This window comes from Elaeis guineensis, chromosome 8, assembly GCF_000442705.2.
Source record: "Elaeis guineensis isolate ETL-2024a chromosome 8, EG11, whole genome shotgun sequence".
In the NCBI taxonomy this organism is placed as follows: Eukaryota; Viridiplantae; Streptophyta; class Magnoliopsida; order Arecales; family Arecaceae; genus Elaeis; species Elaeis guineensis.
The window spans coordinates 133058375-133086246 of NC_026000.2; the positions used below are offsets into that span (position 1 = coordinate 133058375).

Genomic DNA, 27872 nt, shown 5'->3' on the forward strand with positions numbered 1-27872 from the left:
TCCTAAACTGGAGTGGTCAATCCCATCTTGACATACGCACCGACAAGTCAAGTACTTGACTACACCCAGCAACCTTCCGTCACTGAATTAGAAATTCAGGTAGTCCAGTGCCTAAGTGCAGTGAGTTGCTTGCAAGTCACCGTGGCGGTCTCAGGTCGGAGGGACATTTATACCCATATCCCATCGGAGCAAATCTTGACAGCAGAAATAGCTCCGGAGTTGGTCACGTTCAGTGCAGATGTACCATTACATCTCACCTGTATGCCATACCAGTGTCTCCACACTCTTTGGTTATGAGGACAACCAACCCATATGGCACACAACGACCTATGCTCGATAAATATTATCGTCCTTGGTAACAACGTATTATTTGGTCGCGAACATGTTTAAGGACTAAACGACAAATTCTCCTTTGTCGAGTCTAAATAGTCCTAAGGACTTCACCACAACACAGGAGTTCATTAGAAGATGAAACATTTGTGATGAAAAAATACCAAAATAACTTTTATTTATTTATAATTCATGTACTAATACAAAAGGAGCACAACCGTCAACAGGCTGACGATTGGCTTTGGGACACTATTCCCAACACTCCCCCCATCCGGTCTAAAAATAATCGGGCCTTCGACCTTGCTCGTATTAGGGCGAGGTTCTCCTCCTGTTCCTAACATGGCTGTAGGGGCGCGTATGGGCGCTGTAGGGCCTCTCCCTCCATTCGATCTAAAATAACCGGGCCTTCGACCTTGTTCATGTTAGGACGAGGTTCTCCTCATGTCCCTAACATGGCTGTGGGGGCGCGTATGGGCGCTGTGGGCCTCTCCCCCCATCCGATCTAAAAATAACTGGGCCTTCGATTTCACCCATATCAGGTGTTGTTTTCGTTGTCTGAAGGGGTTATCCCCTGCCTTTACAAGTCTATGCCAAAAGGGGAAGATATGTAAATCTGAAAGGAATCTTGATTTAAAGCGAAGTCGTTCGCAATACATTTACAGGTTTTTCAAATCTCAGGGCCGTAGAAGGTCTGCTCCCCATCAAGGTCCTCCAGAGACGGAGTTGATGATCCCAATTGGAGGCCGATCTCTAGGCTGCTCTTCCCTCCTTGGTAGCTCAGGTTGCAGCAGGACCCTTGGCTGGTCTTCTCTACCCTCAGGTCGGCGTCGAATGAACCTGTCAAGCCGACCTCGTCTGATGAGCTCCTCGATCTCATCCCAGAGTTGAATGCATTCCTCTGTGTCGTGGCCGTGGTCACGATGGTAGAGGCAGAACTTGTTAGGATTGCGCTTTTCGGAGTGTGTGCGCATCCTCTCTGGCCTTGGGAGCTGCTCTCTGATTTTCATCAGCACTTGGGTTTTTGATGCATTGAGGGGGGCATAGCTGCGGTATCTTCCTGGGGGAGACCCCCGGCGGGCCCGGCGCTCCGGGCTTCTCTGTCTGTGCGCTCGGGGAAGAGTCTGGGTGCGCTTGTGCCAGGAGGAGTTCGAGAACGTGGCCGAGCTTCTCTCGTCCCTTTCTCGACTGCGGGCTTACTCGAGTCTCCCGCCTGCTGCTCTCTCGCGGTATCCTCGTTCTTCATCTTGAAGGCTTCTTCTGCTCGGGCGTACCCCTCGGTCCGAGCCAACAAATCAGCAAAATCCTTGGGGTACTTCTTTTCCAGGGAGAATAGAAGGTCGTTCTTCTGAAGGCCGCCTTTCAGAGCGGCCATCGCGATCGATTGGTCCAAGTTTCGGACCTCCAACGCGGCGACATTGAAACGGTTGACGTAAGCCTGAATGGACTCCCCCTCCCTCTGCTTGATGTTGATGAGAGACTCTGAACCCTTTCGGGGATGTCGGCTGCTAATAAAATGAGCCACAAACTGGTGGCTCATCTGATCAAAGAAAAAGATGGTACCCGGCTTCAGCGCGGAGTACCAGTTTCTCGCCGCTCCCTTCAAAGTGGATGGGAAAGCTCGGCACTGGATGGCGTCGGGCGCGTCATGAAGCAGCATCATTGTCCGGAAGGCCTCCAGGTGGTCAACTGGGTCCGAAGTCCCATCGTAGCTTTCAAACTGAGGGAGCTTGAAGTTTGGCAGGATCGGTTCCTGCATGATCATTTGAGAAAAGGGAGGATCAATACAAATGTCCTCACCATAAGCGAGGGGAGCGTGGCGGAGTTCTTCGATCCGCCGGTTCATCTCCTGGAGCCTCCGGTCCAGGAAATCCTCTCGACTACGGGTCTCGAGGGTCTTCTGGCAGAATGGAGGTAGAGATCTTCTAGGGGTGGAATCGTGATCTGACTGGGGGCTCTCCACCCTCGGATTCATCTTTTCGGGAAAGATGGGGCGGTCGGCCCAAGTGGCCCGTCCTACCACCGGATTTTGGAGTTCCGACGACGTTCGCTCCAGTCGCACTGACGCCTGCGGCTGTTGCTGCTGCTGCATGGCCTGCACCGCTTCAGCGAGGCCTCTGACCTGCTGGACCAGTAGGTCGAATTGTTTCGAGCCAACCGCCGTTGCCGGAGGAGGAGGAGGAGGCTGGAAAACTGGAGGAAAGGTCGGAGCCTGAGATCTGACCGCGGAGGCCGTGGATCGCCGTGTGGATGCTTTGCGGGGAGGCATCGGGCGTAGATCTAGTGGGGGAAGGAGAGGACATCGGAAAAGATGACCGAGGCAGTCCCATTGAGCGCTCCTTTAAAAACAAGGGTACTGCGAAGACACAGACCCTTCCTCTAGCGCCAATCCTGTTGGTGCAAAAATTCACCTGCGTCGGAGAAGCTGGAGTCGAGGGAGTTGCGGTCGCCGCCGGGACCTACAAAGAAAGTCTAAATCAGAGTTGGGGGTGCTCCGGCAAGACCCTCTGATGCTCAAGTCAGTTCTCTGCCTCAACAAGAATGGAGTGCTCGAACGAAAATTTTAGCAGAGTTTTGAGATAGAAAATGAGAGCTTAGAGAATAATATATATGAGACCCCCTTTTTATAGGCGGAGGGGGCAATAGACTGATAGCGACGTTTGTAACCGTCTGATAGTGGGCCGTTCGGAGCTAGGAGGAGTTTGTTATGAAGAGTAGTGGAGTGGAATCGTGGCCATCACCGTGACCTGCCACGTGGAGTTTGTTGCGGGGAGTGAAGCGGCGTCCGTTGTCGCGACTTGCCAAAGGGTGGAGGAGCCGTGCGATATCCATCGCAGGAAGTGGAGCAGAGTTGTGGCCATTACTATGGCCTGCCAGGGAGTGATGGAGCCGCGCGGGATCCGTCGCAAGAAGTGGAGCAGAGTCGTGGCCGTTACTGTGGCCTGCCAGGGAGTGATGGAGCCGTGCAGGATCCGTTGCAGGAAGTGGAGCATAGTCGTGGCCGTTACTGTGGCCTGACAGGGAGTGATGGAGCTGCATGAAATCCGTCGCAGGAAGTGGAGCAGGGTCGTGGCCATTACTGTGGCCTGCCAGGGGGTCCAGGCCTGTCGGCCGAAGTTCGGTTGAGGTGCCTGGCGGAGAGAGGTAGCTATCCATCTGAGAGGAACTCGGATGTTGCAAATCTGTGGGGTGCCTTGGGCGTTAAGGCTGCAGGCGAGGACCACTTGCCGTAGGAGCTCGGTCAGAGGCTTTTCCGCAGACGCAATTCGGTTTCGCACAGACTTCGATAGAGGGTCGACTGGCGGTGGATGTCGGATGGCGCTGGAGAGGTTCATCCCTGAAGGGGTCCAGCTGCTGGATTTCGTGAGCCCGGCATTTGTCCGCTTATAGAAGTTCGGTCGGAGTCCGATCTTCGTAGAAGCCCGGATGGGGATCATTTGTCGAGGAATCTCGGCCAAGGCCTGTCTGCAATAGAAATCCGAAAGGAATTCGTCCACAATGGAAGCTCGGATGAAGGCTTACGGTGGGAATCCGGCACGGACTGCTCGTGGTAGAAATTTGAAGTAAATCGCTTGTAGCAGAAACTCGGGGTGGGTCGCTTGCAGTAGAAGCTCGGAGTCCGGCCCTTGTAGGAGTTCGGGGTGAGGTCTACCTGCAACAGGAGTTCAGGGTGGAAATTCGGCTCCCGTAGGAGTCCGGATGAAGTCTACCTGCAGTTGGAGTCGGAGACGAAGTCCGGCTCCCGTAGGAGTCCGGATGAAGTCTTCCTGCAGTTGAAGTCGGAGACGAAGTCCGGCTCCCGTAGGAGTCCGGATGAAGTCTACCTGCAGTTGGAGTCGGGGACGAAGTCCGGCTCCCGTAGGAGTCCGGATGAAGTCTTTCTGCAGTTGAAGTCGGGGACGAAATCCGGCTCCCATAGGAGTCCGGATAAAGTCTACCTGCAGTTGGAGTCGGGGACGAAGTCCGGCTCCCGTAGGAGTCCGGATGAAGTCTACCTGCAGTTGGAGTCGGGGACGAAGTCCGGCTTCCGTAGGAGTCCGGATGAAGTCTTCCTGCAGTTGAAGTCGGAGACGAAGTCCGGCTCTCGTAGGAGTCCGGATGAAGTCTACCTGCAGTTGGAGTCGGAGACGAAGTTCGGCTCCCGTAGGAGTCCGAATGAAGTCTTCCTGCAGTTGAAGTCGGGGACGAAGTCCGGCTCCCGTATGAGTCCAGATGAAGTCTACCTGCAGTTGGAGTCGGGGATGAAGTCCGGCTCCCTTAGGAGTCCGGATGAAGTCTTCCTGCAGTTGAAGTCGGGGATGAAGTCCGGCTCCCGTAGGAGTCCGGATGAAGTCTAGCAGGTAGAAACTTGGGTGGAGTCCGTCGTCGTGAAGAATTCGGTCGATGCTGGTGGGGGTTTATCCATCGATGGAATTTCTGAAGGATCACTCCTGTCACGAATTTTGATTGAGAAGAAAATTTTATACCCAACAGTAATTATATAATTTTTTTATTTTAAAATATTATTGATTAGATCAGATTCACTGGCTGTAGAATAGTTTAACTACAAAGCAACACAGAAGATACAACATACATGCGTGCATATTATTTTGTTGTTAGGTTGGTCCACCGGTCCAATCAATAATTTTTCCCCCTCCCTATGGCTGGAAATTTCTTCCTGGAATTCATATTTTAATGCCACATAGCATGCCATTTGCCATATTTGGATGCATTGGATGGATTGGGCATGTCATATCTTCTTGCAAATAAACCTAACACCCTCCATGACCCATGATCGCCGTGGCTGGCACGTCTCATTCTCAAGCCTGACGTGGACACGGAAAAAGAGTAAAGTGTCGAGACTTGCCTCTCACTCGGACCCCTCCTGGTCTCTCCGCCATGCTCCGTCTCTATAGATAAAAAATTTATTTAAAAATTTATATTTAGTTTAAACAAATATTTTTAAATAATATTTTAATAAAAAAATTTATTATATTTTTTTACATGTAAAAAAATAGTTTCAAAAATCTGTTATTCATATTTTTTTATATTATTATTTTTCTAAATAAATTATTAAAATTTATTTATATTTTTTATAATATTTTTATATATTTTAGATTTGAAAAAAATAAATAACTAAATTATTAGACATCTAAAGATATTCAAAATGAAAATGAGATATTTGAAAAATAAAATTATATATCTACTTTTTAAAAAGATATTGTGATTTAATTATTTTTTAAAAAGATAAATTTTTTTATTTTATAAATAAATACTATTTATAAAAAATAATTTATTTATATTAAAAAATATAAAATTGATTAATTTTTTTATAATATTTATTTATAAAATAACGAGCTGCGAAAGAAAATGATCGAAACCACTGGCAGCCGTCTACAGCAACAGAATAAGACTATACACCTCCATCCACCCATCTACTCGCTAACCTGACCACAATCCTGGTTTATCCTATCCAACGTCCAATCCTAATCCAATGGCCACAATCACATCGACGAGGAAACCCATGACCCGATCAAGCTTCTGGTAAATCCATAATTCTCGTGACATATTCCACTGGATTCCGCCATTAACAACCTCCTTTTCTTTCATGCTTTCACCCACCTTCGACGCCACTATTCCTAGTTTCTGACCTTATCCCGGGATATCCACCAGAGTCGAGGGATATCCAGATAACCCACAATAAGCCAATCGCGTAGCTCCACGCGGTGAAACGTCCTCCACGTCAGCATCACCACCTGGGAAAAGAGAAAAAATCTTCTAGAAAAAGTGCCTGCCCTTTTTACGATACTTCTCGCCCGTTTCATCGAAAAATATTATTATTAATTTGCAGCGAGATCGGGTCGGAGCTCGATGAGCCCAACCGCCTACCGGTGAGCCCGAACCAGGATCCGACGGCCCAAATTCCTCAGCCTACGCCGCCGGAGATGGCATCCACCGACGCCGACGCCGACGCCACGGCGGCGGATCGCCAGCAGCTGGACGTCTTCCCCCGCCACCCGGAGCACCTTCTCTTCCAGGACAGGGACGCCCCAGTCGCCTGCCTCCTCGATGACGACGGCGGCGACGAGGGCCCCAATCTCACCGCCCTCCTCGGCGGCGCCGCATCCACAGGAGAAGGATCGTCGCCAGTGGCGTCGCCGGTGTGGGGCGGCGACGGAGACGGACTTGCCCGGAGGGCGCTCCGCGGGCGGGAGCGGTGGGTGTACTGCTGCTCCTCCGCCGCCTCGTCGTCGTCGCCGGATAAGCTCACCAGCAGCGGCGCCGGCGTGGACCCGTCGTGCGGTGCGCCGCATGCGCTCTCGCTTAAGCTGGACTATGAGGAGGTCCTCACCGCCTGGTCCGGTCGGGGGTCCTTCTACATCGACGGCGATGGCCCGCAAGTTGTTCCTGATCTCCACCATACCACATCCCCGGTGAGTCTATAGTCTATAGCGGATGACAAATGAGCAGATCTGAGCCGTCGGATGCAATGATGGATGAATTGATGATTGATGGCAGGTGTTGGTGGAGGTGAGGAGCACGGGATGGAGGGTGCCGGAGAGCGAGCGGGAGGTAGGGAACAGGGAAGCGAGAGTGATGCGGTACAAGGAGAAGAGGCGGAGCCGGCTCTTCTCCAAGCGGATTCGTTACGAGGTGCGGAAGCTCGACGCCGAGAAGCGCCCTCGGTCGAAGGTAAAACATCAACCAATTTCCCTGCTCCCGACTCTGTTATGGAATTGCCGACTCTGTTGTATGCCATGAACATAGTTTAATCAGGCATGAAACATGGAATTAGCAAGAGTACTTTATCAATTTAAGACCTGCAATATGATTTTTTTTTTCAAAAACGAAAAAAATTACAATCGTTTGTTAGAAGCATTTGTAGGTTCGCACGTCTATACAATATTAAAAAGGACGGTATTACAGTTTAGATTGTTCACTTTTGTTCAAAAAAAAAAAAAAAAAATCACTGTTACGGTCAATTTTTTGGTTGAAGCAAAGGAGGTCGGTTGCCTACCAATCTGGAGCTCAGTATTGGACTGAAGATAATATTTTTTGAAAAATCTAAAATGAAAATCTATGCTCATCGAAGATTCTCTGATGAAAATCCTCCATTACTCAAATTAGCCAGGGATGAAGAACAAAAAGGAATGGAGAAAAGAGCAGTGCGAAAGAATGAGGGATACTCCTTCTATTGTTCCTTACCTGAGAGTCTTCTTTTTATATAAAGGGAGAGTAGTCAAGCATTATCTCCAAATTCGATAACAGAAGTGAAGAATCGGCACTCGCCAATCCAGAGATCATGGGTTATTGGTTACAGACGTTATCTGCAAACAATAGGTGCAATGATTTAGCTCATATGCTCAAAATCGAATGAAACCATATAATATTTTGGGACATTCTGTCGGGTCAACTTTTTCTCTTAACTATTTGATGGTCCGTGATTGGTAAAGAATGGGGATGACACTTTGGTACGAATTCGTGATTCATCAGATGCATGCTGGGTCATCAGTTATGATATCGGCGCATGTCTAACCTCTAGGTTAGTGCATACCAGCTCTCGAGGTTGGTCCATAGTCGATGTTAAGAGGTTATCAGGAAGTCATCTTGACGGAATGATCTAGTTGTTCGGTCATCCATCTTCCTTGCAAAATTTCAATATTCGAGGAGGCCCTTTGGTGCCAATGTAACTTGAATATAGGCTTTTGGTGGCTAGTCTGAGGTGGGAGCTCGATCATCACCTGAGGTTGAGAAGGTTGAGTAGGTAATTCCTCCTATAACACTTGCCCCAAGCTTTCAAGCTTGAAGTGATTTCATCACCTTAGGTGAAGAAAAAAGTTGGCTTTTGTGTTCGATCCAATCTCGATTCTTGATGTGATCTTAGGGATGGAGCATTCAATTATTTTTCATTTGTTGGGGAGAGGATTTTGGAGCCTCATTAATATGCCACTTCACAAATCTCGCTGCAATAATGAGATGTGGATGGCCTAAGATGTCACATCATAATAATTTAAAATAGTGATCTAAATGGTTATTTTTGGGCCTATCATGATTTGTCATGTAGCAAACATTGATAGGCTCCGAGCTGCCCCCCATAGATTTGCCTATATGGCATGATTAAGAGGCTGATATGGTGAAGAGTCATACAATCCATCATTGTTGATCCTCTCCATATGGTAGGATCCAATGCTATGGTGCTTTGATCCGAGCCATCAGCAAGCAGTATAAATAAGCCCTTTCTTCCTCCATTTTGTCTTCTATTTTTTAATCAAATCCCTATTGCTCTACCATTACTGCCACTGGAAGGGTGCCGCCATCGTCTACGCTACCATCTCCTTTGGCTTCGATGTTCTTTTCATTTTTGAAGCCCCCCAGTTGGTCATCTTTTTTTTTTCTCTTTTTAATTTTTCTTGCTTTGTTCGTTTGGTTCTTGTTTCAGCCTCCTTTTTCGTTTTCCCATTAAGTTCATTTTTGATTATTTCCTTTGATTTTTCTCCTTGTCTTTCATGGCTTTAGATGGTAGCGAGGCTAGGAGTGAAACTTATTGGGGTGGCCGAGGTCCTCGGTCATCTTCTCCTTGGGTCGGGTTTGAGGGGAATCCTTGGACCACTACCATATTGGACTTGTCATCCTGGTACTGATCCACTGACTCCTAGTACTCGGATAGTCTCAGCATAGGTTCGGAGATTTCTAAGGTCTTGACAACAAGGAGTCCATTACTTCATTCCTAATTAGGATGATTGGGTCAACAGGGCTCCAAAGGGGCACATCGGTATCTACAAGGAGTCCCTCTAAGCCGGTCTTCGTTTTTCTTTTTATCCTTTCATTAGCAATGCCCTGGAGTTCTACTAAGTCCTTTCTACTTAGATTTCTTTGAACTCGATTCGGATAATCATCATCTTTATCATCCTTTGTGATCTACTCGGGATCACATTGAGGTGCTCGCTCTTTAGAATACTATTTATCTTGAAAAGACACCCCATAGAAAGGGGTTATGGTATTTTTCTCCTCGAGAAGGTTGTAAGTTCATGAAGGGGTTGCCCTCCTTGGTTCATGGCTGAAAAAATCATTTCTTTCTTGTTTCCTCATATTTGCCTTGGGGCTTCAGATGGGTCTAGGATGATCCTTGGCTTTCACAGAACAGAGATAAGGATCCCCTTTTTGAAGATGATGAGGATTATCATTCCTTGCTTGATGTCGAGGTGTTATTGTTGTGAGAGCTACTGACTAAGCATGCGCTATATGACATCGATATTAGCCTAGAGTTGTCTCGGGGTATAGCTGATCTCCTTTGACTTGAGTATTTTTTTTCTATTTTTATGGCAATTGTCATACTAATTTTCTTTATTTGGTTTTGCAATGATGAGGCCAATATTAGAGTCTATCAAGTCGGCCATGAAGAAGAGATCGGACTCCTCCGGAGGAGAGCCCTTATCGAAGAAGCAGAAGAAGTCGAAGCTGACGACTTCTTCCTTGGCTCCTGCAATGTTGTTGGGGGCCTCGAGCATGGAGTCAGTTGAGATCGATGATGAGTTCGAGCTCATCATTGCTGTGCCTCTAAGGTTGGCTCTTTCGATCTCACTTGAACCTAGTTGAGCTTCCAGCCCAGTGCTGCCTCTCCAACAGACTCCGACTCCACCACAATTGTTGTCTCCTTTGATCTCTACAAATATGCAGCTTTAGCGGTAAGGTCTAAGGTAGATCCCTCGTTTGGAACTGAGGAGTTCATTACTTTAGCCATGAGAGTTTAGGATAGTGACTCACTCTTCAAGATCATTAGTTTGCTCGAGAGCTGATGAAAATGATTATGCTTCCTTCCAACTGGTTGGATCAAAAATTTCGTCTCCTAAATATGGTGGTGGGCTTCAGTTATATTTGTCTCCTTAGGGTAGGCATCTCTCCATCAATTCATCTCTCTTATTTGGGGTCTATGTTTCTGACTTAGCATTTTTTCTTTTGCTACTGACCCAAGATATAACCATCCTTAATGAGAGCCTCATCGATTTCAATCAAGTGAAGCTCTCATTGGAGGATAAGCTCCGAGCTTCTAAGGCTTAAACGAATGTTGCCGAGAAGGCTAAAAGGGTGATCAAAGAGGAGACATCTTGGGTCAAGTCCGAGCTCTTGTCTATTCGGAAGAAGATCGGGGCTCTCTAGGGCCTCATTACAATTGAAACGATGGCAATTGAGGAGTATCCTTGGAAGTTATCAATCTCGAGAAAGAGCTTGAAATTAGTGAAGTGGCCCTTAAGATGGCCAAGAAGAAAGATGAAGCAGCTGTAGCTTAAGCCATCATGGAGAAGTCAATGATGGTTGCAGAGGCTAAGCTTTGAGCTATTGAAGAGTTCAGACTTCTGTTGCCTTCAAGGCCGAGGTTGCAAAGGGATCTATCGTGGCCTATGGCTTCAGCTTCAACACCTATAAAGCCCAAATTACACATTTTTTTTGGGCATCAATATGAGCCACCTTGACTCCAAGGCCAATGATGGCCAAGGAGGAAGGCGACTAGGTTCCCAAAGTCGCACCAAAGGTCGCTATCAAATCAACTAGAGAGAATGTCCTTAAGCCCGCTATCGAGTCCATCACAGAGCTAGATACCGAGGAGTAGGGGTGACAAAATATGACCCAACCTGTCAATCTGGTCCATATTCGATTTGCCTTAAACATGTTTGAATTTAGCTTAAATAGGTTTAGATCGTAAATGGATTGATCTATTTTAATATATTTATTAAATAGATTGGGTTTGGATTTAAATTTCTCAACCTGTCTAACTTGTTTAACCTATTTATAACTTTTATTTAGAATATCTGAGCAGTCCATTTCAATTTGCTATAGTAAATTTGCGTCCGTTTCAATTTTGATCCGTTTCACCCGTGGCCCACAAAATTTTACTTTTCCGCTTTGCCCCCTTTCGATGGAACCTACTCCCTTCCACTTCGCCCGTTTCCTCTTCTTCTCTAAAAATAAAAGCCCTAATTTCTCATTATGAGACCGCCTCGCCCCCGTTGCCTCCCTCTTCCACCATGCTGGTGTGCCAAGGTTTGCCTCCTCCTCTACCTCGCTTTGTCTGTGACAACTAGTGCTCTGCCACACCGCAGCAGCTCGAGATCTTCCTCCATCTCCCTATCTCTGACCTCCTACATGATGTCTTCCACGAGGATTTCTGATGTGCCACCTAGGGATCCAAGCCCATTGTCGTCAGGGATGAGTCGGCGTCAGTGGCAAGGGGGATCTTGGAGAAGGCCACAGCCCTCATCCTGATTTATCAAAATTTTTACATTCCATCAGTCCCTAATCTCATCGAAAATCCAGTGTTTTATGTTTGGGGCTGCAGTGTGTGGTGTGCCAATTCGACCTTGCTGATTTTTTTCAGTGCCGTCCCCATCGTCCGTGTTCCTCCACGTTGTGGTCCACCGTAGAGGTGAGAGCGCGGTTGAGAGCATGGCCAAAGATGGAGGATGGAGAGGTGAAGATGTGGTGAGATCTCATATTTTTTTTAATTTTTTTAAATAGGTTATTAAATGGGTTAGATTTTATTTTTTTTAATAGATTATAAACATGTCGTAAACAGATCAAGTCAGATAATCCGTTCATTAAGTAGGTTAGGTTTGGGTCTTAAAATCTGACCTGTTTAAATAAACAGGTCGGATCTGGGTTCAGAATTTTTTTAACTCAACCCATATCTGATCCGATTTATTTATATCTGATCCGATCTGATTGCCACCCCTACTGAAGAGGCTCCTTAGTTCTTTTTTTCGCTTTCTATTTGTAGTTTGTCTTCTTTTGTAAACTGATCTCTTTTTGTACTTTTAAGTAATGAATGATCTTACCTCATCTTCAAATGCATACTTGTGTATATGTTTTACTTTTTATTTTCTTTCAAGATCGTGTGGTCGCTATAGATCGATGTTGAACTTATCACCTTGGACTCACATTCGAGGTCTAGGTATGTCTGATCTTGGCTTTTGGGCATTTATCTGAGTCAAAGTCATTTGCCACTAGATAGCTCAGGTTGGACTTGTGGTTATAACTAAGGTCTGGACCATCTCATAGTCGCTGATCATCATATGGTCGGTATTCTCTCTAGATTGGTTCTTATCCAACTATTACTTTGGGAGGTCCAAATTGGAGCTCGAATATCTCCAGATCAATTTAGCACTTTCAAGTAACTCGTCCTTAGCTAAATCCAAGGTGCCCAGATGGGGTATTCCCCTTAGTCGCTTTTTCAATTGGGAGCCTATGAAATCTAAAAGAATAAGGATTTTGCTGATTATGGAATTAATATAAGATTTACTGATAATATATTTTTAAATTCTCAGCATTCCAAGTCTAAGGAATAGGGGTGCAATTAAGATCCTCCATTCTATAAGCTTCAGGTCAGATGACTTCGGCGATTCGATAAGGTAGTACATTGACACAACCTCTCATAGTGCATTTAGGCTGGGTCGTCCTAAAATGACATTATAAGCTGAGGGCATCAGAATCATAAGGAACATGAGTTGAATGGTTGCTTGCTGAAGTTCTTGTCCTACAGTCACTGATAAGGTGATCTCTCCTCAACTGCAATGGAATTTTTAGAGAATCCGACCAGATGTGTGTTTATTTTCTTTAGCCGGTCAGAGAGCAGCTTCATTTTTTGAAAAGCATCGTAAAATAAAATATCTGTCGAGCTTTCATTATCAATCAAAATTTATTTTATATTATAATTTGCTATTGTCATTGACATGACGACATCATCATCATAAAGAGCTTATACTCCTTGATGATTATCATCAGCAAAAGAAATTACAACTCTTGTACATCGCTTCTTGGGTGACTGATCTTGAACTTAGCTTTCTGCCAGATTTCCACCGATGAACTCGATGATCATATTGATGATGCCAGTCGTGGATCGATTGCTGTTGTTCTTCTCTTCAGACTAATGCTGAGTTAGTTTCTCAGGTGCCCAATTCTTTCTCTCTCAAATATACTTGCCGAGGTATCCCCTTTGAATCAGGACCTCGATCTTATCTTTAAGTTGAAGGCAGTCCTTAGTGTCATGGCCATGATCGCTGTACAAGTGACAATACTTTTTTTTGCTTCTCCTTATAAGTGGGGCCTTCATCGGTTGAGACCGACATAGGTACCCCTGATCCTCAATCTCTATCAGAGTCTGAGCCCAAGGAGTGGATAAAGTATGTAAGTATTGAATCGTCAAGGCGGGCTCCTTAACCTCGGGTTCTTCTATTGGCAAGAGGACTTATCTCCATTCCAAGCTCCATAAGGTTCCTCCCAAGCTTGCTTCTTATTCATGACCTTACCTCCCTTAGCCTATCATTGCATGATTGCTGCCTCCTCCACCTATGCATATTTTTGAGCTTGTGCGAGGAGATCGGCGTAATCCTTCAGAAAATTTTTATCGAGAGAGAAAATGAGGCAAGTATTCTGAAGTCTCCGCTTGAGGGCCGACATCGCAACCAACTCATTAAGATTGCGAACTTCAAGCATAGTCACATTGAAATAAGCCACATAGTGACTCTCCTTCCTTCTGTTGGGTGGAGAAGAGACTATTTGAGTTCATCGATCGTGGCCAGTTGCTGTCGAAGTCTGCGACAAACTACTTTTCATATTGATCAAATGAGTGAATGATCCTCAGTTGGAGACCAGAGTACCATGCCCGCATCGAGTTTTTGAGTGTGGTCAGGAAAGCAAGGCAAAGGAAGGCATCTGAAGTCCCTTATAGGACCCTATAGCCCTCAAGATGGTCGAGCGGATCCTAAAAACCATCATATGACTCCACCCAGAGCATTTTGAATTAGGATGGAATTGCCTCCTCCAATATCATCCGAGAGAAAGGGAGGCAAGAGTTGAAGCCTAGGTCATTATCATATTTTTGGTTCCCCTCCTAGAATACTTCTAGCCATCACTTGATTTTTCGGACCTTCCACTTGAGATCATCCTTGCATCGAGAGCCACCAGGGCATGGGAAACAGCCCGAAGTCGAATCTCCTTATAAGGACTCTAGGGTTTGCCGACATCGATCCTCTCTCTTGGGGCTCCATCGGCAAGAAGGATATTGACAGGCACCAGCTCGAAATGATGCGATTGATGTGGAACTCATCTTGGGCTCTTGGGACAGGACTGGTAGGTGTGCTCTGATGGAACTATCTGATGAGTTGATTCTTGTTATCGTTACCTCTCCGTGGTTTGTTGAAGCTACTATATGGTGATGGTCAACACCTAGACCTATTGAACCCGAGCATCAAACTGCTGTGTGTTCGCTACCACTACGGGCTATATTGGACTTGCCTCCAATGGCCACACATTCTACTGGCTCTATCGAGATGATTGATAGTGGGAAGTAGCAAAAGCGTTCTGCACCCTCATTCTCATCATTTCTCCTCCCTTTAAAATTGATTGAGAATATCCTTTCTTTAGCATTAATCTATTGCTATTGATCTCTAGGTAGAAACGGAGGAGGTCGATCGCCTACCGATCTAGAGCTCAGCGTTGGGCTGAGGATGATGCTTCTTGAAAAATCTAAAACAAAAGTTCACACTCATCAGAGATGAACAGAAGGGAAAGGAGGAAAGAGGGGTGAGAAAGAATGGGTGCTATTCCTTTTATTGTTCCTTACTTATGGTTCCCCTTGTTCTCTATTTATATAGAGGGAAAGTAGTCAAGGGTTACCTCCAAATTCGATAATAGAAGTAGAAAAACTGTGCCCACCGATTCGGATATCGTGGTTTATTGGTTACAAGTATTATCCATGAGCATTACATGTGAGGATTTAGCTCATATGCCCAGAATCAGAGGAAATCGTGCAGTATTTTGAAAGATTCTATCGGATCAATTTTCCCTCTTAACTGTCTAATGGTCCATGATAAGTAAAGAATCAGGATGGCACTTCGATATGAATCTGTGGTTCATCAGATGCATGCTAGGCCATCGGTTATGAGATCAGCACATATCTGACCTTTAGGTTGGTGCGTATCCGATCTCGAGGTCGGTCTATAGCCAATGTCAGAAAGTCATCTTGGTGAAATGATCTGGTCATTCAATCTTCCATCTTCCTCATGGAATTCTAACATCTGAGGAGGCTCTTTTGCATCGATGCAACTTCAGTATAGGTTGGCGGCGATTAGTCCGAGGTGGGTACTCAATCATCACCTGAGGTTGGAGAGCTTGGGTAGGTAATCCCCCCTATAACAATCACTTTTGTCTTTGACGAAAAACTAAAAGCAATTATACTCAACTTGATAACTAAATGAGAGTCTTTAAAGGCATCATAGGAAATATAGGCCTAGTTTGATTCGTGAGAAGTAGAAGGGGAAAATAAGGTCAATAAAAAAAAAATCTCTTATTTAATTAATATTTTCAAAAGAAAAAAATTGAAAAAAAAGATATTCTCATAAAAATATAATTCTTACATTTCATTAGAAAGAAAAATCAATATAAAACATGAGTTTTTTTAATTTTTATGGGATAGAAATTGCAAACTTGTTTTTTTCAAAAATATCTTTTAAGCCATTAAAAAACTACGGCTTTAATGAACATTTTCTCCATCTTAATGCTTTAGACTCTCCTCCACCATGATCTAGGACCAAAAATATACTTAACTATTATAATTTTTTTATTTGCAAACAATGATAACGTACCGAATATGATAAGATTTTTTCTTGTATTAAAAATATAATAAGTATTTACACAGTCTTCGTAAAAAAAAAATGCTCAACTAAATATAAATTATTTTAAAATAAATTACTTTCGTATGATCAATTAAACATGACAAAATCACTTCCTCAAATATCATATTTCAAGAATCAACTTTTTAAAAATAAAAATTTTTGAAAATTTTTTTTTTTTTGCAAACCAAACGCATCCATAGAATAATTCATCAAACTAATTCAAAGTAGGCAAGTATCCAATCCTGATCCGTCAGTATTGCATAAGATTTCTATACCCACACCCAGCTATCTCCATCCTCTTTCACACAGTCGTCTCTAATTTGCTCCTTCACCTCTGTCCTGAATAAATTAGCTTTTCTCCCCTGCATAATTTAGGCTGGGGTCAGCTCCGCCTGTGAAATAGATTATTAAAAAAAATCATTTACTTTGATTCTACTTAGATTTCAGGAAATCTATCGGATCCATGACTGTATGCAAAGAAGCGAATCAGCATCAAAGTTTTGACATATATTTTAAAACCTAGCAGACGGTAACTTGGAACAATCTCTCCCTCTGTCTCTGTCATTTGTCTGCTTACAACAAGGCAAACAATTTTCATATCAGAGAAATTCTTGCTAAGGACTGAAAACATTAATCATCTTTTGCTCTACTACCGCTTTGGTAGACATATTTGGAGGAACATCGCCTCTACTCCCAAACAACAATCGAACCACTCTCGAACCAAGAAACAAAAGCCACAGAGCTCCCAAAATCCAAGGCAGCATGGGAAGAAGTACTCGCCACAGTTTACTAGGCCATTTGAATAAAGAGAAAAAACGGTTGTGAAATCTTAATTTCATGACTACTGTTGATGAGTTTCTCATGTAGCTTTCATTCATCCAACTTGCCAAAAAATAAAAGAAAACAGAAACATATTTTGTTCATCATGCCTTGAATCTCATCGAGAGCAGGTCTATTGTTCTTCCACAGAAGACAATGTCTCAACAGTCCACCTTTCGGTCTCGTTTGTTTTGCTTTCTATCTTCACCTTTCTCTCTGGCCTTCACTCCTCTCTCCTTTTGGAATCCTCTCTGCACTTCTTGAAGGGTCGTAGTGAAGTAGATGGAGACCCGGTCCTCTTTCTGAAAAAAATGTATATACAGTAAGACTATGGTATGCTTATCGCCTCATCAACATTTTGTTTCCATTGTCTTTCTCAAAATTTGAAAGTTTCAATTCAATTAATTTATGTCATTGAACAATGTAAGAACGAACATTGAGGATTATCATTACTATAAAATTTTGTACATAGGCAGAACTCTAAGAAAACAATGAACATAAGATGAATTACTTAAACAAATATTTGCAAGTTTGTAAATAGGGATGTTTTGTTTAAACAGATATACCAAGACAATATCGAGCGCACCAAAATTTCATAAAATTTATATAAATGCTTAAAAAATATAACATGGCATTATGACATGTTTGTCTCAAGAAAGTCAAAAGTAAATATCAAAATGTAGTTGTTACTAGATTTTATATGATACATATGCAATTCTAGTACCTAATATTTTATCATTCCACCATCGTTATGTTAATTACATGCCCTTAATTAAATTATATCAATTATTTAAAATACATATGCTAGCTCCAATTTTCAAGTGGAGAATCCTTTGAAACCAAAAAGACGTTTTACCCTAATACCCCGAGACCTAGTTGGACATGGAATAAGAGGTAGGATAAGACAGTTATCATGCCTTATCCTCAGGACAAATGCCACACAAGCTCAAGAAAGGTCTTTCTAGCTAATCCTTGGCCCTCTGCCCAACTGTGACTATCCCATCTTTTGTCACATCTATATTATGAAATGTCCAAATAATCATTTATCAGCTAAAAGTGACAAAATATCTTTCCTAAGAGAAAAGAGAGAGGCCTATCCGTACCATCATTATCTAGGTATGCGCTACCTAAGTTTTGAACTCAGGACCTCTAGTTAGCAAGTAGCCACTGTGACAAACTGCAGTTCATAAGAAGGTACTTTTATCTTTTAACTCCACAGTGATCATTGTTATGTCAGTTGTACTATTGTACAACATGATCATGAAATTGTGATAAAAAATAATTTATCCAAACAAAAACAAGGACTTATTTAATCATATCCTAGAATTTATGCTTCCCATCAAGGATGGCTATAAGTTATCCCCAAACCGCCAATCTTGGTTCAAGCTGGGCCTTTCCCTAGTTAGAATGTTGTTGTTTTCCCTCCTTGGTAGCACACTTTAGCATTACTGTGTTTGGCAAACTAGCCATATCATATCTTTTGATGAGGCCTCTATACACCTTTATAGCATAGAACCTGGCTTCTAAGGTTGAGTAGGTGCCGAAGGATTCTTTTTTACCCTCACAATTGTCTAAGGATGATGAGGGTATGAAAACCAGCTTGCACCTCTACTAGGGCAAGCCCTTCAGAGAGGGGTCCCAACCAGCTAAACTGACAATTGTTGGCAATACCCACAAGCTTCCGTGTCTCCATGGTCAGCTACTTAGATTTTTGTAGTAAATATGTGCATTATAAAAGGAAAACTAACTCTAAATTTTGACCCTACAATACATCACATCCTCACAAGGCAGTCCCTACGAAACGAAAATGCTTCAGCCAATTTTGAGTTAGGGATTGGCAGCTAGTTTGAGTTTCACCACTTCTAAATCTTCTCTTCATTGGCAGCAACATAAAAAGGCACTACCATGTTTACCTCTCATTCTTAAGCATCATTATGCCCAAGATTATTATTGGTATAACATTTTAGTTATTTTTGTGACATTGTAGCAGAAGAAACTTAAACTTTTAGCATCTATCCTTCATAAGATTATGATATTCAAGGAAGTAAATGTCTTTTATTGCATGGGAACAGACCTGACTTAAACCAGGTGGTAGGATATCTGGTTTCCTAGTAAAGTTGATGTTAAATTCTAATTTGTTGTCTCAAAGATTTTACATATCCAAGAACAATTAGACTCTTCTACAGACATAAAGTGAAGTTCAACTTCAATCTTTCATGACATTACTAGTTGTTTGATGTTATCACATGATTGATTTGTCACTGATTGTCGGAAAAAAATCTAAGGAAAACATCTTTTATTTTATTTTACTTCTTTGAAAAAATGAAATCTGATTATCACCTAAAAATTTTGTGCAGGGTCGATTTGTAAAGAGGAAAGATGTGGAATAAGGATCTATCTCGGTCAACATGAGAATAAAGGACAGACAAGGTCAACTAGTTATGTTTCACCTTCTTGGGGATTACTTTTAAAACCAAGTACTTTGTTGTATGGCATGTTACAGATGTTAAACTATAATGAAATGTAATATACAAACTGGAAGAGATAAGTCAAGAAGCTTTTCTTCGTACCCAGTCTTTGGGTAACAAAACATCATTATATAGGGCAATAATGAAGTAATGACAAAAAAGGAAAAGAAGCCAAAAGAAAAAGCACTCAACATTTATAGCTCTTACTAGCAAGCACGATTGTGGTTACACTGTCATTCTATCAAACAAATATGTCCAGCTTCTGAAGTCAACAGATATTGTTTGAATAATCACAAATTCCCTTTTTTTGTTGTTCAAAATTGGTTTTAGATACCAATTTTAAAATGTTCCTCGTTTGATATTAAATAAATAGATAACAGTATTTTAAATTCTCTGATCATAGAAGAATTCGAGTTTAAGCCCATCTTTTTGAACATTTTGAGATGCGCACAAATGATTCCTGAGCATTGCATATTTGACAACAGATATGCTGGTTCCCTTGATCAAAAGGCAGAAGACATACAATGACATGGGTAGATACATCAGTTTCAAAAACCAGTTGACATAGACACACTTGTTTTGCAGACCAGTGACTACCTAAGCATATCTGTAATTTCCACCTCAAACAATGTAGAAAGCAGAAGAAATCATCAATAAAAAAGGTATCATGTGATGTTTACTTGCAAATATGCATCTCTGCAGTGCATTACATGCTTTAATAAAGTGACAGGCTAATGCAATATATTAGATACACATAGTGGCTAATAATTTTATCAAATCCATCATAAGGGAAACAGAGAAGCAACAGAGCAGGAATAGACTGACCTGCACTGCTCAATGACTTTGGTATTTTGTTGAGGCAAGGCATCCAATCAATCAGTACCCAGTAAGTGAGCCATGGATGAGTCAGCAAACAACTTTTGGTGTTTGCAAATCATAATACTTTCATGAAGCTCAAGACCCAGTGTAATACACTGCAAGCTGATTCCTTTGCAGGTAAAGTGTCAAGCACTTAAGTATAAAAATATTCACAAGCTCATTATAGAATATCATGTTATCATCTCTCAATCACACAAAGGTTCTTGAACAAGAATCTTCATTTTCTCCAAAAGAAATGCAAGTACATCTTCTCTGCCTTCTTTCAAAAGTAATTGCCTTAACCTTCCGAATGTCGAACCTGGTGGTCTGATACCCTTTTCAATCATTTCTTCTAACATGACACAAGCCCGATTCACTTCGCCCTTCTCGCACAACCCATTGATAAGCACAGAAAAGGTGTGCATACTTGGAACAAACTGCTTCAAGCCCATGTATTTCCACACTTTCAAAGCCATCTCCAACCTATCATCCTCACAGAACATTTTTATCATCATTGTATACGTATCTGAGTCAGGCTCACAATGCTTAATCACCTGGCGGAAAACCCTATATGCCTCATCATTCTTCCCAAGACTAATCAAGCTGCTCAGAATAATATTGCAGGTCCTCGAATTGGGAGAAATGCCCTTATCCTCCATATCCCCCAGAACTTTAAAAGCATTCTCAAATCTATTTACTCTACAAAATGCACTGATCAGTGCATTGTACACTGCCACGTCAGGCTTAATGCCATCCTTCTCCATCTTCAAGAATGCATCCACCGCATCCTCTATTCTCCTCTCAACTCCATAAGTATGAACCAAGACACTGTAAATAAATGATGTTGGCGGGCAACCATTGCATCTCATGTCCCTAACAACATTAACTGCCTCTTCCACCCGGCCAGCCTTGCAGAGGGCATCAACCATAATCCCATACGTGATGATATCTGGCTTGCAGCCCTTATCGATCATGTCCTGGTAAACCTCTCGCATCTTGGGCAAATTTGGGGCCCTCCCCCACCCTTCGAGCAAGATGCTGTAAGTTTTGTTATCTGGTGCAAACCGGTCATCCATTTTGTCAAATATCTCCTGGGCCTTCCTCACATTCTTGGATTTGCAGAATGCACTAAGAAGGCTATTGAATGCTGCCAAATTCGGCATCACACCAAACTTATCCATGACATTGAAGGTGTAGATGGCTTCGTCAAACTTCTTGGCCCGGGCATATTTCCTCATTATCACGCAGAATGTCTCAATATTCAGAATGCCTTCACGGCGCATGGCGGCAACAAGGTCCCACATGAGCTGGTACTGTCGGATCTTGGCGAGGGAGCCAATCATGGTGTGGTAGGCCCTGACACTATGAGAGAAGCCCCGCTGCTTGCGGGTCCACTCAAAGAACCGGTATGCAAGCATGCCGGCATTCTCGAACCGCTTGATGACCTCCTCAGCCAGCTCTGGTGAGATGCGAATGCCGGTCTCATCGAGGGCATGCTCGAGGCCAACACTCGGGCAAGACATCATGATCTTGCATAGCCTTTTGGTGGGGTCAATGACCTCTGGGACGTTCTTGCTGTTGGAGCTGTACATTCTTATCAATGCTTTCCATCCTATTGAGGATTTCTGATAAAGTTTGATCATACTGCTACCAAATTAGATTGAAAAAAAGCCTCCAGAGGATCAAATGAGGTTCAGATTTCTCCAATCAAAAGAGAATCTGTTTGTTTTTGGCCGTCTTAAGTTTAAACCATAAATGGCAACTATGCCAATTTTTCTCTTTTATCAGAATCCATCAAAGAGTGGAGCTTCCAGTGATTTCTCAGCCACCAGAAGCAATTCACTGGATAAGAAACTTTGCAACATCAGTTTCATGCGAGTTAGTTTTCAAGATTAACAATGCATCGAAGAATGAAAAGAGATGAACTACACACTTGCCAAAAAAAAAATGTTAACATTTGCGACCAAGTGTTCACCAGCAGGAAATTCTAACTGAATTATTTTTTAAAAAAGGAAAAAAAATCTTCATTCATCGCAATAGATGGTGTTTTTCTTCAAGTCTAATTTTTTTTATAAACGATCAATTATCAACTGACGGATCAAATTAGTGAATTATTAGTAGGAGCCAAGAGAGGGAATAGATTTCTATTGGCCCAATCACAGATTATTGAACTTACCCATCCAAAATTGGTTTCTCTGATTCCGGGAATGACTCCTACCCATCCTTTCAAAACAATCGACCACCTCCTATCTCACAAAGCTAATGTTCAGAAAGTAAGGAAGAGGACATGTTAAACCATGAACCTCGAGTATTTGTCTCTCTCATTCTGTGGTGGCCGGTGCAAGCATGATAGTTCAGACAGGTGGAACTTGGCCTAGTGCGAGTCTCACACCATGGATTTGGTATCATATTCATATTATCATGAGATCAGAACTCCATAAATTAAAAATCTTGTAGCCAAAAAAAATCCTTTCGATCAAAAATTCCCAAACCCTACAAAATATCATGCTTATACCAAGATTAAGCTCTCAAAACCTCAAGGGACCAACTCACACTGCTACAAATCGCACAAAATCCCATATCCTCGAGAAAAAACCATAACCGGAGGCTAGGAAACACCCCCAATCTCCCTCAGGTGCTCTCCTTCCCCACAGATCTCCGGAAAAAGAGAGAATGAAATGAAAATAAAAAGAAGTGAAAAGGGAAAAAAAATGATCAACCTGTGTGGGGAAAAGGTCTTACCTTTCAATTTTTTTTCCGCCTTTCTTTGTTTTAGTTGATTTTTACGATGTTTTCCCCGATTTTTCTTTGTTTTTTTCCCCGTTTTCGGGAGTCTCGGTCGGGTGGGAAGCTTGCAGCTAGGGACGGCAACGGAGCGGATAGGGTATGGGTTTGGCTATATCCATACCCTACCCGCTCCCCTACACACTTCCATCCATATTCTACTCGTAGCCGTATCCTACTCGCGGATAATATCTTATAACCACATCCGACCCTGCCCGCCCCATCTTGATGTTGCGGGTCAGGAACGAATCACATATCTGTTTAAGTAATATTAAAATTATTTTTTCTTCTCTATTTTTATATAAATAAATAATATAAAATATTAAAATCTAATAATAAAAAATATTTAAAATATATCGAGATACAAATAATACTACAAACAATATCAAAATAATATCATCAATCTTTCAAAATTAATTCAAATTAGTCTGTTGCTGCTCGATTTGGTTAAGATTGAAGAGAAAGTGATTGAGCCTCATGCAAAGATGATGGTGCTGGAATGATCTATAAAATCAGTTCAAATCAAAGGTTTTTGCTTTGACAGGGACCCTCCAACGTTCAAGTCAGATTCTGAAAACAACAAGAACTGCAACGAATTTTCTGAAAGAGATTGATTGACTTATCTAGTTCTCGGGGCTTTGGTCGCTTATATAGAAAACCGTCGAACAGCTAATCGAACATCTATGAGATCGTGCGATTTCGAGATTGTAGGACCGTTGAACATACCATTGTGGGTGAGATAATTCAGCCTTCAATCACTTCCGCGAGATTAGGGGAGTCGGTTACACTTGAGTCTATCCACTCGGGATGGACAGCTGTTGCGCTTATCATAAGGTGAGCCGGCTGTGATAACAAGAACAGCCCATGCGCCAAGGTATTGGCCCATCGAGGCAACGAAACGTGCTGGACAGACTACGCAGCGGATAAGGCATAAGTAGCTCTGCTCTACATGCGGCTCCACGTTTTAGTCCCAGTGATAGCTGGAAGATCTGAGGTGCCCCATGGTTGTCACGCTGATCCGAAGTACTCACGGTAATCACTGTAACACTACCTCCTACTCTTGAGTCTGAGAATCAGACGAAAGGAGTATTTCAGAAGTCATACCTTGGATATAGAGATGTGCACTCTCACGCCTTCACGAATGTCTGGCATTTAAAGTTGGTGACGTTATCTTGGCACGATCGTTGCAAATGATCATAATTGATGGGACCTCAAAACTGGCGGTCTTCTCAAAAATTTAATTTCTTAAGCGGCGGCTTTTAATCTTCATCTTCATTCTTTTTAAATCAGGCTCCTGAGCGTTTAGTCATAGAAAAGCAATCGCGAGACCTTCCTGCTCCAAACTCTTATTGCGACTCTCAGAGGCAAGATGAGCGCAGAACTCATGAGGAAGCTTGAACTGGCATTGGTCTGAAAGAAACAAGCCAAAGCCCCAACCGTTAGTTCTTCAGCTCCAGAGGGTGACCATGCCCAAGCTCCGGTCATCGGATTAACTCCAGCAATAGCATAGGATGAAAATCTCTCCCCAGTTACTGAACCGACAATTACTCCGTTGGAGGATGTGAGGAAAGATCTATCGGAAGGGGTTTCGGCAAGAGAGGAGACACCGACGGAGAGGATGCAGGTAGTGGAAGCAACTAGTGGCTCTGCAAAAGTTTCGGTTGTGGCGACACAGGCGGAGGATGTGGCTATCCTTCTTGAGGGAGTTCTAGCGGCGATGACGAAAATTAAAAAATCCTTGGAGCAGGTGACACCCGCCAGATGTCTTCCTTCGGCTGTTTCTCAAGTAGGCCCTTTGGAACTGGCGTCTTCTATCCCATCCACGGTGGAGAATCTCCATTCAGTAGTGGATTTTTTGAGAAGCTTTCTGTCGCATGCGAAGAAGTTGTATATGGACGAGCAAGGGACTTAAGGGCAGATGGCTAGTACCCTGAGGTCACTCACGCATGTAAGGAATATCTAGATTTTTTATTGATTTTCGATAGCATACAGTATTTTGATATCTGTTTGTAATTTTTTTTTGCACAGGTGGGACACTACTTGACTAGCTTCATTGGTGCTACTTTAGATGTCACATCATTAGAGCTTATAGCGGTGAAGAAAGAGATTGATTTACTGAAGTATCAACTGGAGCAGGTGAAGAGAAATAATTGCGAATTAGCCAAAAGCTCGATTTCTCTGAGGACGCTCATCGAAAAGCCCAGGAGATAATCAATCGTTGAGATGACGAGTTAATAAAGGATGAAAGAAGAATTAAAGACCTTGAGAGGCAGAGGTCAAGAGCCGAAAGAAACTGACACCATGCTCGGGATGACCTTGAGTGCCTAAGGAGGACATTCGGAGGGAAAAGAAGTCAAGACCGTGCTTCCTCTGAAGCTCATTCTCGGAGGAGTCCTAGTGGAAGCTTAGCCAAGAGGACTAAATCCTCAAAAAGAAGAAGTCACAGTGAGAAAACTCCTCAAAGGAAGGAAGGCTCAGCTTCTGGAAGGGTTCAGACGACTCTAAAGCCATTCATCGAGCTTCAAGAAACATCGCTAAAGGCAAAACACTGGGAGAAAGAACTGAAGAAAGAGAAAGAAAATCACGATCGCCTCTGGTTCCAATTTAGAGAGCAAGAGTTTCTGACCATGCATGTCGAGAGAAGGATGGGTTGGCTGGCTAAGAAAGAGGCTGAGATTATAAACTAGACCTGCAGGATGGCATTCTCAGCAGGCTTTAAGAGGTGCAAGGGAGTCCAAGTGCACCTCCCTGCTAGCAGCGTCGGGCTTCTTCAAATTGACATTGTAGATGAAAGTCTGCTCACCATAACGGCAGATAGCGTAGAAAAGTTTGTCAGGGCATCTCGCCACTCCACTGAGGTGAATAAGATTAACGTGGCCATTCAAACTGAAGAAGTCACTGGCGCTAAAGGAGGCCGCTCTGAAACAAGCCATCTTGGTGGTGCTCCGAGGTGATGACTTGTATCTCATTTTTTTTCGTCCTGCAATCCGAACTTTATAATTGTTTTGATATAAATGAATGAAATTCACCTTTGTTAATATCCAGTGTTTGGATATATGAGTGCAAATTTTGGACCACAATAGTTAAATTCCAAAATAAATCGAGAGTTTAAATATAATTAAAATAATAAAATGCACTGCGAACCATAAATCAAGTTCTGATATGAGCCTTGAGAGGATAAAAATTTGAATCGCATCCATGAGATAGGTACTGACCCAGCTATATGACTCGTACTTATCATACAAGCCTTAAAAGGATAGGAATTTGAATCGTGTCTGCATGGCGAGTACTACCGCATGTCTCCACACATCTCTTCGAAAGTGGTGCAGAGTGTGATTTTCCTGCCACTGGCATTAACTACCAAATCGATGGCTGAAATCATACCCATTAAGAGTTGCCATGCATTGAGTGCCTATTCACTCCTTGTCGATTCATGCCTCTTGCAGTTAATGCCGCGATAGAAGGTGTCTTTCGAAGGCTCCACTAAATCTGGGACTATTTAAAGTCCCAGACAAGGCTAGATGTAGGTCTCTTTAGGTTCTAGATTATCTTTTTTTCTTTGCCGCTGGTCCTCCTTCCCTTCTGTCTTCTGCTTTTGCAATTTTCTTTTCAAGTGAGAGAAATGGCTTCTAGAGATCTCGACGTCGCATCATTGGGGTTCCGATCCAAGCTGATTGAGAGGGATATAGTACTACTCCATGAGCAGTTTCAAATCTCTCCAGTATTCCAGCTGAAAGTTCTGGAGCCAGATGATCGAGTCTACCAACCACCCCTAGGTCGGATGAGTCTCTACGAGGAATGCTTTCGGGTTGCGTTGCAGCTTCCTCTTCATCCTTTCTTCACTGCTCTCCTTCAATATTTTAGGATGTCACCATGCTCGGTGGTTCCGAACTCATAGCGATACATCTGTGATTTCACTGCAATGTGCATATTGGTGGGGATCGACCCTAGATTGCACTTTTGCGCTCCCTCTTCAGCCTCAAGAGGCATCCGGAGTCCCGTGGCTGGTGGTATGTGATGTCGTGGAGGAAGAAGGATGTCCAACCATTGTCTTTTCCGGAGATCTCCATCGCTGTTCATGGTTGAAAACCGTGATTCCTCTTTGTCTCTCAAACATCTGACGAGAATTGGAGATTTGTCGCTTGGGGCGAACCTCAAAAAGCCTCACTAAAAGAGTCTCCCATGAATGAATGGCTGAGGCAGGAGTTGGCAATCGTGTGCGGTTTCAAGATTTTGGAGTTGAAGGAGCTGCTATCAGTCCAAACATTGTTCAACGTCGGCATCAGTCAGGTTCCTCCTCGAGGTGTGGATCGTCCGCTCTCTGGGTCTTACACTCTCTGATTTCCATGATGCTCTTGCAGATGACTTACTTTCCTTTGTTGTAGAGATGGTCATGGAGAAGGATGCGAGCTCCTCGGATAAATAAGATAAGAAGGTCCATTGAAAAAGGACAGTCGAGCCTGCAGGTGGTTGGAGCATCCGCATCAGAATCAAAAGTCCTCCAGCACCACCAGCTTTTGGATCAGGAGGTTCTGAACTTTTTCGTGTCAGCAACCTTAGAATGGTAAGGGTCGGCTCGATCTCATCGGTCTCCGATGGAGATCAAAGGAGCCAAACGAATTAGGTCCTGAGGACATAATTCTGAGTTTACCAGCCCCTCCTACCATTGAAGTTTTTTCAAGAGATGAGCCAGCCAAGGAGGCTGGGACTTCTGGGGCCACGTCCAAGATTTCTGGTTCTGGAGTTGCACCTGTTGGTTTAAGGCTCGAGACCTTGGCTTTGAGCGATTACAAGATGGTGAGCGAGCTTGTTTCTAAGATGCTTTTTCTGATTGATGCAAATGAACTACTGGGTATACCATGAAAGGAGGTGAGGAGAGGAGCTGTGGGGTGCATCATCCGTGTAAGTGAGGACTCCTGTAATTTTATTTATCTTGCATATATGTTTATGGTGCTTATTGACAAAAAAC

General features: G+C 43.2%; 2 protein-coding genes across 3 annotated transcripts; one reads left to right on the forward strand and one right to left on the reverse strand.

Annotated features, from left to right (window-relative positions):
• The first annotated feature begins 6109 nt into the window (after nt 1-6109).
• On the forward strand, nt 6110-19366 carry LOC105049568 (uncharacterized). The gene is made up of 3 exons (XM_073262181.1): nt 6110-6740; nt 6826-6999; nt 19151-19366. The coding sequence occupies exons 1-3, from the start codon at nt 6252-6254 to the stop codon at nt 19181-19183; spliced, it is 696 nt and encodes a 231-aa protein (XP_073118282.1). The 5' UTR covers nt 6110-6251; the 3' UTR covers nt 19184-19366.
• On the reverse strand, nt 16778-23058 carry LOC105049569 (pentatricopeptide repeat-containing protein At1g77360, mitochondrial). 2 transcript variants are annotated; one of them, XM_010929268.3, is made up of 3 exons: nt 22862-23058; nt 20087-21961; nt 16778-17095 (listed from the first exon to the last, which is right to left on the reverse strand). In XM_010929268.3, the coding sequence occupies exon 2, from the start codon at nt 21760-21762 to the stop codon at nt 20326-20328; it is 1437 nt and encodes a 478-aa protein (XP_010927570.1). In that variant the 5' UTR covers nt 21763-21961; nt 22862-23058; the 3' UTR covers nt 16778-17095; nt 20087-20325. The 2 variants fall into 2 exon arrangements, with proteins under 2 accessions (XP_010927570.1, XP_073118281.1); XM_073262180.1 differs by having other exon boundaries at nt 20087-21973.
• Nucleotides 23059-27872: the final 4814 nt, after the last annotated feature.